The 19,156-nt window shown below is 40.2% G+C and overlaps 1 protein-coding gene across 1 annotated transcript in view; it reads left to right on the forward strand.

Annotated features, from left to right (window-relative positions):
• The first annotated feature begins 2,871 nt into the window (after positions 1 to 2,871).
• Positions 2,872 to 19,156, forward strand: part of ano8b (anoctamin 8b) — a 57,411-nt gene continuing 41,126 nt past the window's right edge. The window contains exon 1 of the mRNA XM_058072324.2: positions 2,872 to 3,293. Coding sequence (XP_057928307.2) covers positions 3,119 to 3,293 — 175 coding nt within the window. The 5' untranslated portion in view covers positions 2,872 to 3,118. The remainder of the gene's footprint in view (positions 3,294 to 19,156) is intronic.

The following is a 19,156-nucleotide window of genomic DNA, read 5'->3' on the forward strand; positions in this document are numbered from 1 at the left end:
GATGAGACGAATGGCTTCCTTGTCGATTGTGATTGGTTCATTTTCATCAACGGTGGCAAATATTGAAAACCCATTCGTTCAATAAGCCCGTCAATCCAAATAAATCCCGCCTACTGTGCGCCTTTCTTTTCCTTCCGTGCTCTTTTGTGTTCCTCACTATCGGTCCATATAATTCAAACATATATATATATATATATATCGATATATACAATTTATATATATGGGAACCTAGATTGTATGCTATTTAAATGATGTAGTGTTTTCCATATATATATATATATATATATGTGTGTGTGTGTTTATATGTATATATACATATGTGTATATATATATATATACACATACATACCGTATCTACGTGTGTGTTTGTGGGAGGGGGGGTTCGACTATATAATGAGACAGACTCAATATCAATATAATAAGCCATTCTGGTCAGAAGCTGATTGGGAATTGTTATTGTAGTCGATAATTAGGAACCCACCTGATTGGTTGGTTTATTGGATATGTAATTAATGTTTCTGAAAAAAAAAAAAACAAACAGATTTTGTGTATATATTTATACTGTTATATTTTGTATTTTCATTTTTAATAGATGTGTCTGCACCAACTTCACCACAACAAATTCCTAGTATGTGTATGATCATACCTGGCAATAAAACTATTTCTGATTCTGTAGCATAATTTATGCAGAACTTGAAAACATAACAAAATCCATGTGTCCACTGATGTGTGGGACCACCAGTATTCATAACTTCAGAATAAATCAACCCAAGCACAACCGCTGCTTACCATTGATGCCACGGTGAAGAACCATACAAGGTAGAAGGTTCGCCTGCTTGACTACACTGTAAAATACATCATTCAGTGTGTGTATATTGTGTCCACGACAAAGATAAATGGCCTTAGGCCCAGGAGCCATCTACACCCTGGGATGTCAATAATTTATAGCTGCTCATTGTGTGCACAGAGCAGGGCAACTGTCACCCAACAGCTGCTGCTCATCAGCATTGTGCACACATCTTTGTCTACAAGCACTATTTATGATGAGCCGACATCACAAACGTATATGCTTTTTGGAAGTGAATATAAAAAGTATCAGCTGACAACCACCGGTGCTTGTTTTGAAGGGTATTGGTTTACATAAGGTGTCAACTTGCTATAACTAACCTTTGTTTGCTTTTTATGAAAGGGACAATGTCTTCTAGCTTGAGTAAACAGTACACTGTGTCCTGTGCATGTTCGATTATAATAACATCAGCAGTATGTGTAATGTATCCTCACATTTTCAATATTATACTTTTCAGATGTTGACTCAATCTAAATGACACATTTATGGCATGGTAAATTGATTTCATATTTCCCAGTTAATTATCATCATTTTTCCTCATTACTTGGCCTAATGTGGTGAATTGTCCTGAGGTGTGTGTGGCCCAGCCCCCTCCACTTCCCTTTGTCCCTCCCTTGTAGGGGTGGGCGATACTAAATATTTTGTCAACGCTCTGATACCAAGTAAATACAAAGGCAGGCTCACTGAGACCGATACGGAAAATGATAATAATGTGATATCACTTTAGTTTTTTTTTATTAATTATTTGGGCAAAAATAAGTATTCACAGCAAAAAAAATAAATAAACACAACTTAATTTTGCTGCCATTTTTCAACATCTACAACATGATGTCTTCCAACATTACTGCCATGAAAAATTTGATTTGATATCTGAAAGGGGGCGCAATCGTGATCTGGGTTGCTTTTTTCTTCTTCAATGGAACGAGGTGACAAGCTTCAGGTTGTGCAGGGGTGTCAAACGGCAAATGGGATTGTGGTTCTCAAATTTTTTTTTTTGCCTCACTCCCATTTCTTTTTTAATTTTGAAGCTCTAGCTCAGGGGTCTCAAACACACGGCCCGTGGGCCGAATGTGGCCCGCAGGACACTAGTTTGAGGCCCCCCGCCTTGATATGAAAGTTTAATGATAGTGCGGCCCGCATAAGTTTGATATGGATGCTGTATGGTATCATGTACCCAGAAAAAATTATTACGTTTGATTAATGTTCATGTTAAAGGTTAAATAACTGTTAATAGTTATCCTCCCTATCCGTGTGGAAGTGGTAAGTTTTTGGCTATTTAAGTTTAAAGGAAATAACATGAAGGCTACCGTTTAGGTTGCTAGCTCTCTAGTTTGCGAGTTAGCATGTGTCTCAAGACCCTGCAGTTGCGCAATATGTTGTAAATAAAAAAAGTATAAATGTGACAATGGTTGTGTTTTGTCATGTCTACAGGGCTCTAATAATGCTTTGTTCATTTTAATTAAAAAAAATAATAATTTGTCTATCCACCAACTATATGTGCTTTCTTAAGTTTTTATTATTTGCCGTTTTATTATTACTATTATTATTATATTTATTACTGATTGATTGATTTTCTTTATTCTTGATTTGTTTATTTATTTTTCATCTTATTTTGTGTAGAAAAATAAAAATTAAGATATTTGAGAACAGTGGAATGTTTTATCAGAGCTTTTATTGTAGAAAATCAGAACCAAAGCAAAGTTTATTAATTTTTCTGTTTTTAATAAATGCGTTTTTTTTTTTTTTTTTTTGAAAAACCTGATGCGGCCCAGTCTCACCCAGACCTGAGCTCCAGTGGCCCCCAGGTAAATTGAGTTTGAGACCCCTGCTCTAGCTAGAACCTTCATAAGATCCAACTGTGCAACTAATTATTGCCATTTTTAAAATTTTGATGAACAATATTAGCACTGTAGCATTATGAAATGAAATACAAAAAAAACAGAAGATAACTGAAAAGTTCCAATCTCATGCCATACAGATATCACACTGTTATCGACATCGATAATGTGATCGATCCTCCCGCCCCGACTCCCTTGTAGTCATCGCTGGGTCGCTCTTACATGGAGCCACGCATCCTGCTCCACACTCCCACCGCGATGATCCACTGCTGCACCATCTCAGACAACCTTCACTTCACTTTCACTCGCCTTCAACCGCTAAGTCCACCACCGCTCCGTTCCCATGCTCCGCACTCATCCTGAGATGCGACATCCCTGCTCGATCTCCCGGAGAATAGCCTGATCTCGCGTCGCTCCTCGCGGGTAAGAGAGCATGCCCGACGCGGGGACGCCTGGCGCAGCAGCCGGTGGTGGTGGTGGTGGCGGCGGTGCGGCCGCGGTCAGCGACGGACCTGAGAGCGGTCGCCACCGACATCGAACGCAGCAGGGAGATGCGGAGAGGCCGGAGTCGTCCGCTGCCCCGCCGCAAAGCTCCTCCGGTGTACTGGGTGAGTGTGACTGGGACGATGGAGGGGGAGTGAGCAGGTGGATTGTGGGATGGCTGGAAACGAGACGGTGCACCCTTCTTTTGTCTCTACCATGCTGTCTAAAATTAGCATCGGATCAGACTACACGACTATAAATAATGACTTTCACCTGTTTATGTCGCTGCTACCTTTTTACACGTCCCCTTTTACACTTTGTTAAACGGACATTCAGGGACATAGTCTGCCTTTGACCTTCTGGTGTCTGTTATTGTGTTTGCCTCATGGCTACACAAAAGACTGTTTCCGTTGCATTTATGGGCTACATGGGGCTAAGCTTATTCTAAAAGGGTTTTTGTTTTCATTGTACCGTAATTGTGAGCTTTTTCATCCCTTCCTGGTAACCAAGATGTTGATGAACTTCATGATGTCATCCAGGGATTTCTTAACTATGCACTGACTGGCTGCTCGTCTCTGCTGCTGTTGCTGCTTCCGTGCAAGTCGCTACGCTATTGGACGGCAGTTTAAGTGCAGTATGTTTACAAACATTACGTATATTCACTATGTGGCATGGGCGTTCATTCAATAAATATTCATTTTCTACCGCGTACCCTCAAAAGGGTCGCCGGCGTGCTGGAGCCTATCCCAGCTGTCTTTAGGCAAGAGGCGAGGTACACACTGGACTGGTCGACAGCCAATCACGGGGCACATATAGACAAACAACCATTCACACTCACATTCATACCTATGGACAATTTTGAATCGCTAATTTACCTAGCATGTTTTTGGAATGTGGGAGGAAACCGGAGTACCCGGAGAAAACCCACGCATGCACGGGGAGAACATGCAAACTCCACACAGAGATGGCCGAGGGTGGAAGGAATCAAACTCGGGTCTCCTAGCTGTGAAGCCTGTGTGCTAACCACCCGGCCGCTGTGCAGCCCTGGTTCAGTATATTTTTCATCAAAATAGTAGTCATGCCAAAATGTTGTGTTGCTGCTGGATGTTCACAGTATCCGAGTGATACTGTCGTGGGGGGTGCTGGAGCCTATCCCAGCTGTCTTCAGTCGAGAGGCGGGGTACACACCCTGGACTGGTGGCCAGCCAATCACAGGGCACATATAGACAAACAACCATTCACACTCACATTCATACCATATAAGTATAGTTACACAGCATAAATCCTGCACAGTGACTTCCTGTTCAGTGCAAAGTAAGCATCTATTAAGCATGCCAGTAATGTAGTCCGATCAGCATAACAACGTTAATAATAATAATAACAATGTCGTTGCAGCTTGGTTAATATGGCAGAAGTATAGTTACACAGCATAAATCCTGCACAGTGACTTCCTGTTCAGTGCAAAGTAAGCATCTATTAAGCATGCCAGTAATGTAGTTCAATTGGCATAACAATTTTTATAATAATAATAATAACAATGTCGCTGCAGCTTGGTTAATATGGTATAAGTATAGTTACACAGCATAAATCCTGCACCGTGACTTCCTGTTCAGTGCAAAGTAAGCATCTATTAAGCATGCCGGTAACGTAGTTCAATCGGCATAACAATGTTAATAATAATAATAATAACAATGTCGTTGCAGCTTGGTTAATATTGTATAAGTATAGTTACACAGCATAAATCCTGCACAGTGACTTCCTGTTCAGTGCAAAGTAAGCATCTATTCACGCAGTTCAGTCGGCATAACAATGTTAATAATAATAATAATAAAAATGTAGCTGCATCTTGGCTAATATGGTATAAGTATAGTTAAACAGCATAAATCCTGCACAGTGACTTCCTGTTCAGTGCAAAGTAAGCATCTATTAAGCATGCCAGTAATGCAGTTCAATCGGCATAACAATGTTAATAATAATAATAACAATGTCGCTGCGGCTTGGTTAATATGGTATAAGTATTGTTACACAGCATAAATCCTGCACAGTGACTTCCTGTTCAGTGCAAAGTAAGCACCTAAATCATGGTTGTATTTACCTGGATTCTACATAATAATAATATCAATGTCGTTGCAGCTTGGTTAATATGGTATAAGTATAGTTACACAGCATAAATGCTGCACAGTGACTTCCTGTTCAGTACAAAGTAAGCATCTATTAAGCATGCCAGTAATGCAGTTCAATCGGCATAACAATGTTAATAATAATAATAAAAATGTCGCTGCATCTTGGATAATAGGGTATAAGTATAGTTATACAGCATAAATCCTGCACAGTGACTTCCTGTTCAGTGCAAAATAAGCATCTAAATCATGGTTGTATTTACCTGGATTCTACATAATAATAACAATGTTGTTGCAGCTTGGTTAATATGGTATAAGTATAGTTACACAGCATAAATGCTGCACAGTGACTTCCTGTTTAGTACAAAGTAAGCATCTATTAAGCATGCCAGTAATGCAGTTCAATCGGCATAACAATGTTAATAATAATAATAAAAATGTCGCTGCATCTTGGATAATAGGGTATAAGTATAGTTACACAGCATAAATCCTGCACAGTGACTTCCTGTTCAGTGCAAAATAAGCATCTAAATCATGGTTGTTTTTACCTGGATTCTACCACACTAGGCAGAAGCTGCATGTCATTGAATCTCTGTCAAATTAAGGTCAAGTTTTGTACTAGAAAAGCATCCAGGTCCTGATAAATGCTCTTCAATCAAATAATGAATTGATTAAAAGTGTTAGTGCCATGAAAAATGAAACATTTTCCATTACTAGACACCCACCTCAGGGTGAAGACCTGATCCTGACGTCCCTACTTTGTGTGTTTTATGCACCTCATCCCATTCACATAAATGTGTCGATTTGTTAACATAGGTGTTTCCTTGCAACAACAGCACAATGTTGTACAAGGTCTAGTCTGAAACATGGAGCCAGTGTTGTTTTCCTGTGCTCCCTGCAAGTGCTGCTGCAGAGTGATGCAGTGGGCTGTCAGATGCCGAGTGCCTGTTGGAGGTAACCCGAGAAGACTGCTTCTGACTGGAAGAGCAGACTGATGTCATCGTGTGGAGAAGGTGGCACCCAGTAGTTTTTGATATCGTGTTAAGTTGGGTCAACTTTGTTTGGAGGGACAGGCGTGGACTGCTACTTGAGAATACACCGTCTGAGACTAAAGGAGCTCAGGTCTGATTGATTAATCAATTGTTAATTAACTGTTACGGCTCTAGAAATGCGTAAAAAAAACAGTACACTCATGCATTTAAGTGATGAGTGACGAGTGGAAATGGCTATCAGTGGGGAGAACCAAGACAGCGGAACCAACTTTACCTGGCCGGCGAGGTTCACTTTGGGCATGGAGAGCATGTGGAGTGTCGGTCGCCGCGCCAACGACAGTAGCGTTTGTTTGTGATGCTGCTCTTTCATTCATTCATTCATTTTCTACCGCTTTTCCTCACGAGGGTCGCGGGGGGTGCTGGAGCCTATCCCAGCTGTCTTCGGGCGAGAGGCGGGGTACACCCTGGACTGGTGGCCAGCCAATCACAGGGCACATATAGACAAACAACCATTCACACTCACATTCATACCATATAAGTATAGTTAAACAGCATAAATCCTGCACAGTGACTTCCTGTTCAGTGCAAAGTAAGCATCTATTAAGCATGTCAGTAATGTAGTTCAATCGGCATAACAATGTTAATAATAATAATAATAATAACAATGTCGTTGCAGCTTGGTTAATATGGCAGAAGTATAGTTACACAGCATAAATCCTGCACAGTGACTTCCTGTTCAGTGCAAAGTAAGCATCTATTAAACATGTCAGTAATGTAGTTCAATCGGCATAACAATGTTAATAATAATAACAATGTCACTGCGGCTTGGTTAATATGGTATAAGTATAGTGACACAGCATAAATCCTGCACAGTGACTTCCTGTTCAGTGCAAAGTAAGCATCTATTAATGCAGTTCAGTCGGCATAGCAATGTTAATAATAACAATAAAAATGTCGCTGCATCTTGGCTAATATGGTATAAGTATAGTTACACAGCATAAATCCTGCACAGTGACTTCCTGTTCAGTGCAAAGTAAGCATCTATTAATGCAGTTCAGTCGGCACAGCAATGTTAATAATAACAATAAAAATGTTGCTGCATCTTGGCTAATATGGTATAAGTATAGTTACACAGCATAAATCCTGCACAGTGACTTCCTGTTCAGTGCAAAGTAAGCATCTATTAAACATGTCAGTAATGTAGTTCAATCGGCATAACAATGTTAATAATAATAATAATAACAATGTCGTTGCAGCTTGGTTAATATGGCAGAAGTATAGTTACACAGCATAAATCCTGCACAGTGACTTACTGTTCAGTGCAAAGTAAGCATCTATTAAACATGTCAGTAATGTAGTTCAATCGGCATAACAATGTTAATAACAATAATAATAACAATGTCGTTGCAGCTTGGTTAATATGGCAGAAGTATAGTTACACAGCATAAATCCTGCACAGTGACTTCCTGTTCAGTGCAAAGTAAGCATCTATTAAACATGTCAGTAATGTAGTTCAATCGGCATAACAATGTTAATAATAATAACAATGTCACTGCGGCTTGGTTAATATGGTATAAGTATAGTGACACAGCATAAATCTTGCACAGTGACTTCCTGTTCAGTGCAAAGTAAGCATCTATTAATGCAGTTCAGTCGGCATAGCAATGTTAATAATAATAACAATAAAAATGTCGCTGCATCTTGGCTAATATGGTATAAGTATAGTTAAACAGCATAAATCCTGCACAGTGACTTCCTGTTCAGTGCAAAGTAAGCATCTATTAAACATGTCAGTAATGTAGTTCAATCGGCATAACAATGTTAATAATAATAATAACAATGTCGCTGCAGCTTGGTTAATATGGTATAAGTATAGTTCACACTCACATTCATACCTATGGACAATTTGGAGTCGCTAATTAACCTAGCATGTTTTTGGAATGTGGGAGGAAACCGGAGTACCCGGAGAAAACCCACGCATGCACGGGGAGAACATGCAAACTCCACACAGAGATGGCCGAGGGTTGAATTGAACCCTGGTCTCCTAGCTGTGAGGTCCGCGTGCTAACCACTCGACCGCCGTGCAGCCCTGGTTCAGTATATTTTTCATCAAAATAGTAGTCATGCCAAAATGTTGTGTTGCTGCTGGATGTTCACAGTATCTGAGTGATACTGTTGTGGGGGTGCTGGAGCCTATCCCAGCTGTCTTCAGTCGAGAGGCGGGGTACACCCTGGACTGGTGGCCAGCCAATCACAGGGCACATATAGACAAACAACCATTCACACTCACAGCCCGCTACTCTACTCTTACTCGGCGGTAGATTTTATCACAAGGGTATTTGGAGTTATCCATATTAGGGAAGCTTCAGTGACAGTTCCTTCATGTCTCTGATGACATGTGTCAGTCATCCAGCACGGCGGCTTAGCCGGGGAATTTCTCCAATTCAGATTTTTGGGTGCTGCCTTCAAGGATTTCTCTCAGCGGAGGCTTGGATCTTTGCCTACATTTGCCTCCGCTACGTTATTCTAATCCCATCACAGTAGACTCAGAGGACTTTGATCCTCTTTACCAACTTTCAACAGCATTTTTTTATATAAATATTTATTCAGAAACCATCATGAGGAAACAAAAAAAACAAAGTTTCACCAAATTTTTTGTCGTCTGAATACGCAGTTGATAGAGTCTGTGTTGTGGAATCAGGTCGTCTAACAAGTTTAGATGAGATATAATGTATGAAAAAGTCTTTACTTACGTATTGTCTTTTTCTCATCACTAGGCTGCATAGATGTGGACATGAGCGCAAAATAATTTGCATATAAGTTAGGTGAGGGCAGCACGGTGGTTGAGTGGTTGGAATGGAATGGAATGGCCTTTATTGTCATTATACAAGATGTACAACGAGATTGGAGAGCTTCTCCTTTCAGTGCAGTAGTCAAGTTAAAAAAAAAAAAGTATATAAAAGTAGAGTAAAAAAGACAAGATATATACAAGATATATACAAGGTATCCAGAATATACACATAGTATTGCACAGGAGCATATGCAGGAGCAGACATATTGCAGATTTATTCATTTTAGTGCAATGATAAATGTTTTTTTTTGTTGTTTTTTTTTTTGGTTAGCGCGCAGACCTTACAGCTAGGAGACCAGGGTTCAATTCCATCCTCGGCCATCTCTTTGTGGAGTTTGCATGTTCTCCCCGTGCATGTGTGGGTTTTCTCCGGGTACTCCGGTTTCCTCCCACATTCCAAAAACATGCTAGGTTAATTAGCGACTCCAAATTGTCCATAGATATGAATGTGAGTGTGAATGGTTGTTTGTCTATATGTGCCCTGTGATTGGCTGGCCACCAGTCCAGGGTGTACCCTGCCTCTTGCCCAAAGACAGCTGGGATAGGCTCCAGCACCCCCACAACAGTATCACTCAGATACTGTGAACATCCAGCAGCAACACAACATTTTGGCATGACGACTATTTTGATGAAAAATATACTGAACCAGGGCTGCACAGCGGCAGAGTGGTTAGCGCGCAGACCTCACAGTTAGGAGACCGGGGTTCAATTCCACCATCGGCCATCTCTGTGTGGAGTTTGCATGTTCTCCCCGTGCATGCGTGGGTTTTTTCCGGGTACTCCGGTTTTCCTCCCACATTCCAAAAACATGCTAGGTTAATTGGCGACTCCAAATTGTCCATAGGTATGAATGTGAGTGTGAATGGTTGTTTGTCTATATGTGCCCTGTGATTGGCCGGCGACCAGTCCAGGGTGTACCCCGCCTCTTGCCCCGAAGACAGCTAGGATAGCCTCCAGCGCCCCCCACGACCCTCATGAGGAAAAAGCGGTGGAAAATGAATGAATTTAGAGTTAATAATGCAGTGAAATTACAAAACGCAATGTCATCCCAACGGAAATGATGTTCAGTGACCGCAAATACACCTAATGAGCAACACAGCTCTTCGTCCAGAGGGGGAATGAAGGACGGACGGGATGGCAAACATGTGTCTGTGGAGGATGTAACAGATATGAGTCAGTTAAATTGGGAGTCATTAGAGCACAACCAAAGTGTAAACCATTACATCAGCTCTTTGATTTGGTAGCTGCAGGAGGACACGGCTATGGGCTCGGTATGACTGCCACTGAGTAAAAAAAAAAACACTTCAGTGTACTGATTTCCTTCTTAGCGCTACTCTGCTTTAGTCTGCAGTACTTAGAGTGGCCTGTGTGACAAGAGCCCTGACTCAAACTGTCACATACAAAGCAAATTTAGGAAAGGAGAGTCCTGGCCTGGAGACCCTGCATGAGAGCAGATCTCTGCTTGGCTTTTTTTTTACATGCATTTTGCAGACTGGAAAGTGTATCTAATAATACTAGACATGAAGGGTATAAATACTGCAAGTTTGCACAGATAGAAGTCAACCTTGGGATCCTCCTCAGTGCCTTGCAGGGCTCGACAATAACGATGTACCGATGGCCCGGGGCAAGTTAAAACAAAATTCGGGCAAGTAAATCCAGGGCACATATAGACAAACAACCATTCACACTCACATTCATACCTATGGACAATTTGGAGTGGCTAATTAACCTAGCATGTTTTTTGGAATGTGGGAGGAAACCGGAGTACCCGGAGAAAACCCACGCATGCACGGGGAGAACATGCAAACTCCACACAGAGATGGCCGAGGGTGGGGAAAGACAAAATAAGAAGCCAAAAAGTTACCACTTCCACACAAAATAGGAGGAGAACTCATTCATTCATTTTCTACCACTTATCCTCACGAGGGTCGCGGGGGTGCTGGAGCCTATCCCAGCTGTCTTCAAGCAAGAGGCGGGGTACACCCTGGACTGGTGGCCAGCCAATCACAGGGCACATATAGACAAACAACCATTCACACTCACATTCATACCTATGGACAATTTGGAGTAACCTAGCATTATTTTGGAATGTGAGGGGGAGGGGGTAACCAAGATGCTAACCATTTGTAACCACCGTGCAGCCTATTATGAAATATGTGCCCTGTGATTGGCTGGCGCCCCAAAGACAGCTGGGATATGGTAATGGTTTTATTTCATTTGAACATGCATCAGATTACAATTGAATGCATCACATAATCAGTTCACAGTTCCACATGTCCAAAAGGAGTAGGAAGAAGCAAAGCTTATTAAATCCTACCCCTCCATCTGGTACTTTTACAATCACTAACTGTTACATTTGTTCACTTCCTGCTTTCCTACTATAGTTTTTTTATTTTTTTTTATTTTAATTTTTTTTTGAATTTTTTGTCACGTACCGAAGTACGAGGTGATATGAGCATCCAATGCCATAATGGGTACCATAGAGCGTGTCAATATAGTGATATATATAGCACATCATGACTGGTTCAAGACTCTTCATCCTTGTATTTAGCAAACATCAACTGCTTGTATTGTTTCTTGAATTGGCTCATCGTTGTGCATTGTTTGATTTCCTTACTCAATCCATTCCATAGTTTGATTCCACATACTGAAATGCTATGGCTAGCATAACGTAGTCCTAGCATAGAAGTGTTTCAAATGTACTTCTTCCCTGAGATCATATTTCTTGGATGACATTTTTAGCTAAGGCTTTAAGAATAGGCTAGAAGTTTGATGGCGTTAGATATCTGTACCGTCCAAGGGGTTACCAACACCTCCTGAAGTTGTGATGAAGCATCTGTTGTGCCAGTGGTGATTAAGACGTCCTAGATTCTTAATTTTCAATGGTTTAATCAGAGTGTGATAGATATTTGCCTCCGGTCTTCTAACTTCTGAATCCCAATTTGTGGCCCCTGTGGGTGGTTTTCAACTTTTCCGATTATAACGATGAAGTTGATCAAACTGTGAACAAGAGAAAATACGCTGCAAGGGCAGATTGCGTGCTTCTTGAGTTGCTTGCCTGACTGCTTTTTTGCAGAACCTCCATATCGTTGCATTGATTGCATCTGTGATTTTAGACTTCGTTCTGTGTAATCAGAGCAGAGTCAGTAACCATCCTCCTGTGTGTCACTGATATTGTGAAAGCAAATGTATTTGGTCAATCTGTCCTTTGTTTAATCCTGAGTGACTGTGCAAACTAGGCCTTTTTTTGTAGTTACTAAGCAAAGCCAGGAGAAATCCAAAAACCAGGGTGAGGAACGCAGTGAGAGGTTTCTCCTCATTATCTACTTGACAACCTCCATATAAGACATTGGAATGAAAATGACATTTTTCATTTTTTTCAACCCTTTTTTTGGAGTTGTGGACTCCTATAGCGACTACACATGATAACCTGCACAGAAAGTTTTCTAGATCTTCCAGAATAAGGCACCTATTCCAGCTGTTTTTCCACTGGATTTTTCAAAACGGTTTGTTTTAAGTTCTTCCACCCACATGCCACCTGTCATATTTACATATACCTCTGAAATGACGACGATCTTCATGATAACCTGCACGGAAAGCTTTCTAGATCTTCCAGAATCGGCACCTATTCCAGCTGTATTTTTCAAAACGGTTTGTTTTAAGTTATTCCACCCACGGGCCGCCTCCGGGCATTCCTGTCATATTTATTATACCTCTGAAATGATGACGATCTTCATGATAACCTGCGCAGAAAGCTTTCTAGATCTTCCAGAATCGGCACCTATTCCAGCTGTATTTTTCAAAACGGTTTGTTTTAAGTTATTCCACCCACGGGCCACCTCCCGGCATTCCTGTCATATTTACATATACCTCTGAAATGATGACGATCTTCATGATAACCTGCGCAGAAAGCTTTCTAGATCTTCCAGAATTGGCACCTATTCCAGATGTATTTGTCAAAATGGTTTGTTTTAAGTTATTCCACCCAGGGGCCACCTCCAGGCATTCCTGTCATATTTACATATAGATGTGAAATGATGACGATCTTCATGATAACCTGCACAGAAAACTTTGTAGATCTTCCAGAATCGGCACCTATTCCAGCTGTTTTTCCACTGGATTTTTCAAAACGGTTTAAGTTATTGCACCCACGGGCCACCTCCGGGCATTCCTGTCATATTTATTATACCTCTGAAATGATGACGATCTTCATGATAACCTGCGCAGAAAGCTTTCTAGATCTTCCAGAATCGGCACCTATTCCAGCTGTATTTTTCAAAACGGTTTGTTTTAAGTTATTTCACCCACGGGCCACCTCCGGGCATTCCTGTCATATTTACATACACCTCTGAAATGATGACGATCTTCATGATAACCTGCGCAGAAAGCTTTCTAGATCTTCCAGAATCGGCACCTATTCCAGCTGTATTTCCGCTGGATTTTTCAAAACGGTTTAAGTTATTGCACCCACGGGCCACCTTCAGGCGTTCCTGTCGTATTTACATATACCTCTGAAATGATGACGATCTTCATGATAACCTGCGCAGAAAGCTTTCTAGATCTTCCAGAATCGGCACCTATTCCAGCTGTATTTCCACTGGATTTTTCTAAACGGTTTGTTTTAAGTTATTCCACCCACGGGCCACCTCCAGGCGTTCCTGTCATATTTACATACACCTCTGAAATGAGGAACATCTTGTCTTTAAGATGTAAAATTATGGAGGTCTTGCACCCTTGTTTTGGTACAATTTTCTCCTTTGTGTGGCCGAGGTGTTTGTTATGTTGTGTACCTCTGATACAAACGCTGTTGTCCTAAATGCATTGTGCAATCACATGCAAGTATCATGAGATTTGGTTGTTAACGTCATAGGTTTCCAAATTTGGTTGTTAACCAAAAAACATGCTAACCGGAGCGGACGATAACCGAGGTACTCCTGTGTATTATATTAAATTATTGCTAAAACAACAAACAATATCAAATGGTGGACCTTAAATCTGCATTTGACAGAAACTGGCTTTGTTGGTCTGAAGTTCATTGACTGTGATTCTCTTTTCCGATGAATTTGTGTCTTGGAAGGTTAATTTGCATCCTGCTACAAAGACTCCAGACTGTCATATCAATTGCTTAGTTCAGTAGGCTCGCAGCATCATCTCCTTTACATGCTTAAGTTTATCATTCCCATTCATTCCGCTGCTGTCTGAAATCCACTGAGCTAAGTGAGTCAGGAGGAAACGCTGCATTGATCGTGTTTAAGCTTCTCTTCTAAAGGCGCAGGGAATCAAAGCCGCCTCAGTCGTTAATGGTATCTTCCTCTGCTTGCCATTGAGGCTGGAGGGAAATGGTAGGAATGATGTACTAATGCACAATAATTACTGGCTCCTCTGCTTATTGATTTCCCTCGTTCATCATATCTTATCATTCCCATCAAACAGAGGATCACACAATCATACAGATTGGTTAGGTCACAGCTGTCAAATTGTGCCGAAGTAGCTGGATTGATTTGATTTTGTTGTTATAATGCTCCGAATCATTTCTGATGGACTCAATGTAGTGATTAGAATTATAAAAGGAACCCGAACCCGAGCCAAACTCACCCCTCTCACTTTAAGTCATATTTATGTCATATTTATTATACCTCTGAAATGATGACAATCTTCATGATAACCTGCACAGAAAGCTTTCTAGATCTTCCAGAATTGGCACCTATTCCAGCTGTATTTGTCAAAATGGTTTGTTTTAAGTTATTCCACCCAGGGGCCACCTCCTGGCATTCCTGTCATATTTACATATACCTCTGAAATGATGACGATCTTCATGATAACCTGCACAGAAAGCTTTCTAGATCTTCCAGAATCGGCACCTATTCCAGCCAAAACGGTTTAAGTTATTCCACCCACGGGCCACCTCCGGGCATTCCTGTCATTTAACTTAAAAAAAAAACCCATATTGGTACATGTTTGTATATTTCTGTGATATACCTTTGGATTTTTAAGTTGCTGTGTGATGAATTTAGTGTTAGGGCCGTGTTGCTAGTAAGTTGACAGTGTTTGTGTGTTGCTCACACGCTAGGCCTTATGAGAAAACTTTTAAATCTGTTTTTAAACTCATATTGGTACATGTTTGTATATTATATATTGTTCACTGTATCACCTATACAGCCTTATTGTTATTATTTATTAGTGTTTGTGTGTTGCTCACACGCAATGCCTTATGAGAAAACTTTAAAATATATATTTTTAAAATTCATATTGGTACATGTTTGTATATTTCTGTTATATATGTGTTGCTTACACGCAATGTCTTATGAGAAAACTTTAAAATCTTTTTTTTTAAACTCATATTGGTACATGTTTGTATATTTTTGTGTTATACCTTTGGATTTTTAAGTTGCTGTGTGATGAATTTAGTGTTAGGGCCGTGTTGCTAGTAAGTTGACAGTGTTTGTGTGTTGCTCACACGCTAGGCCTTATGAGAAAACTTTAAAATCTGTTTTTAAACTCATATTGGTACATGTTTGTATATTATATATTGTTCACTGTATCACCTATACATACCTATACATAATAAAAAAGTTGAAGAAAAAAGTATCAGCTTATACACTGGGATTTACGGTAATTAAAGCTACAGAATGGTAGAAGCTGCAAACCAGGGATGTGACCTTGAAAGTGACTGCTCGTGTGAGTTTTCATATGGTTCCGTGTAATGTTATCTTCTTTCCGTTTTCTTGTCAGATGATTAGAAACCCTTCCTCCACATTGGCAGGTGGCCACTGTGCAACAAGGAAGCCTGTTTGCTGCACAAAGGCTGCTATTCATACGACTGTACTCATCATCACCGGTGCCTTATTCATAATGTGTAATCCCCATATGAGACTATTCCATTCAGCCTGAGGGAATGATGTGTGTGTGTGTGTGTGTGTGTGTGTTAGCTTAGCATGTAATGGATTCAACACAGTTCTGGTTTGTTACCTGGCTGAATACAGACAGCTCCTGTTCTGGTTTCACCTTGGCTTTATAATAGATAACATGGATAAATCCCTGATGGTTTTGCAGTGTCACACGAATAAAGCAGCTAACGGTGGATGAACAGAGTGATGCAAAAAGAAAAGAGAGAAGACAGTGAAGTGGTGAAGTACTCATACTGTGCTGTCTTGATATTTTTTTTGCTGATTTTCACTCAGTTGGCTGACCATTACCTGGTACTGCTTGCATTTTGCTTGCAAGTGCATCCTTCAGGGGGGTCTGGACTGGATTCAGTTCACACTTGACCAAACCAACTGACAGTAGATCAGTGGTGTCTGAGGTGTCCACCGAGGGCCGTATACTGAAAAATCAAAGGATGCAATGATGTTTTGTAAACCGACACGAGTAGACATGCTAAAAAGTTATTTTTTTAAGTGAGAAATTAATTGCAAACCAGCACTAAAGTGAAATGTAAAAAAAAATGTAAGTGTGACGATGCTAATGGCTTCCGACAAGGAGATCCTACCTGAGATGTTTTCCGCACGGCACAATGGAAGGGGTGTCATCATGACTTGGGCTGCTTTTTTCTTCATTGGGACAATGGAGCTTCAGGTTGTGCAGGGGCGTCAAACGGAAGTGGCTTTAAGAGATGTTGCAGGGGGCATCCCTCATGATTGAAGGCCGTTCAAGGCCGTTCAGTAGGAACATGGCTAGCACAACATATAACACTAAATTCATCACACAGCAACTTAAAAATCCAAAGGTATAACACAGAAATATACAAACACGTACCAGTATGAGTGCTAATAAAGCCGTGTGTAGCCACACGGCTGTATTAGCACAACACACAACACTAAATTCATCACACAGCAACTTAAAACTCCAAAGGTATATCACAGAAATATACAAACACGTACCCATATGAGTGCTAATAAAGCCGTGTGTAGCCACACGGCTGTATTAGCACAACACACAACACTAAATTCATCACACAGCAACTTAAAAATCCAAAGGTATAACACAGAAATATACAAACACGTACCAATATGAGTGCTAATAAAGCCGTGTGTAGCCACACGGCTGTATTAGATATATATAGCACATCATGACTGGTTCAATACTCTTCATCCTTGTATTTAGCAAATTTATTTTATTCATAAATTTATTTTGTTAATTTTTATTAATTTTTATTTAGTTTTTTTTTATTTTTTTGAATTTTTAAATTTTTTTTTAATTTTTGTCACGTACCAAAGTATGAGGTGACATGAGCATCCAATGCCATAATGGGTACCATAGTAAGTGTCAATATAGTGATATATATAGCACATCATGACTGGTTCAAGACTCTTCATCCTTGTATTTAGCAAACATCAACTGCTTGTATTGTTTCTTGAATTGGCTCATCGTTGTGCATTGTTTGATTTCCTTACTCAATCCATTCCATAGTTTGATTCCACATACTGAAATGCTATGGCTAGCATAACGTAGTCCTAGCATAGAAGTGTTTCAAATGTACTTCTTCCCTGAGATCATATTTCTCCTCTCTTGTAGAGAAGTATTGGATGACATTTTTGGCTAATTGGTTATTTTTAGCCTTATGCATTATTTTAGCTGTTTGAAAAGTTGAAGTATTTGTGATTTTAGAAATAAGGAGTTAGTATGTTCTGTGTAGGCGGCATTATGAATTATCCTTACTGGCCTTTTTTGCAGTATATTTAGCGAGTGAAGATTGCTTTTATAGTTATTAGCCCATATTTCCACACATAGTTGGAGTGGTTCCTTTCTTTCTTTTGTTTGTACTGGACTATGTACGATACGATGACTAGTAATGAACTGGTTGTAGTTGGGTGCCTCAAGCTGGGTGAGGGTGGTTGGATGTGGGGTTTTCATTCTGGTAGACAAGGAATAATATATGTTTTGTTGGGATGAGGTTGGAATCTGGGCGCCGTTGTGCACACTGATTTCAGCAGTGGTGCCAAGCTAACGGACGACAACTGACATTTTGTCTCTTTGCTTTATTTGGCTTGAAATAAGCTATGAAAAATAAATGTTGTAAAAATGAGTAGCTGTGATCGGTATCGGTGTCTTGGGAAAGACTCACTAATAATGAAATGAGCCAAAGGGATGGCAAAACAAATGAAAAGAGAGAGAGAGCAGGAATGATTGACGGTGCATAATGTGTTGCCGGTGGAAAAAAAATATGTAGCATGGATTGTTTGTCCAAATACCTCCAAACAATTAACAATTATCATTTTATCTTCATCCAAAAAAAAATGAAAGTTGTAGTTTCTCTTGCGTCATCTTTGAGGGTGGAACATTTATTTTAGACATTTCGGTTGCCCGGTTGCGTTTGATGACTCACCGCGTTGCATCCTGCTGTGCGTACATAGTTCAGTCTATCTGTGTTTATGTGTTTTTATGTCTGTGGATCTTTCTCTCTGTGGTGCAGATCTGTAAGGAAACTCTTCATCAGCAATCAGATTTATTATTATTCTCATTAAGCAGGGCTTTACATTAAAAACAAAAATTATGGATGTGGGGTTTTCATTCTGGTAGACAAGGAATAATATATGTTTTGTTGGGATGAGGTTGGAATCTGGGTGGCTAGGGTAGTGGGAATAGATAATTCTTGACTTCTTCCCATTCCCTTTCGAACATGTGTATGTTTATATGTACATAGGTATTTTTATTTGTGTTGATTTGTTTGGTTTGTTGTGCTTTGGATGATGTTTGAAATAAAGATTATCTGCAGTCCCTGTATGCCTGCAAGTAAGCGGGTCTTATTACAGCTGTGGCATTAAGGAATCTTTTCCTTTGCAGGGGCATCAGGGCGTCTGGAACATTCTGCTTTTCCTTTGCTGCAAAGCAAGCTGTCATATGCGTACTCGATAAGTATCCTTTGTATTTGTGAGATGTGTTTGCTTTTATATTTAGCTAGCAAAATTGAGCCAATACCTTCAGTAGTTAGCACAAAATAAGTGCATTAGTATTCTTTAAAACCAAGCACAAATCAATATATAAAGTGGTATGGAACATGAAAGAAGATTGCTGCAGTCACGCAT

This window comes from Doryrhamphus excisus, linkage group LG4 (assembly GCF_037039965.1).
Source record: "Doryrhamphus excisus strain RoL-2023G ecotype Guam linkage group LG4, RoL_Dexc_Guam_v1.1, whole genome shotgun sequence".
Taxonomy (NCBI): domain Eukaryota; kingdom Metazoa; phylum Chordata; class Actinopteri; order Syngnathiformes; family Syngnathidae; genus Doryrhamphus; species Doryrhamphus excisus.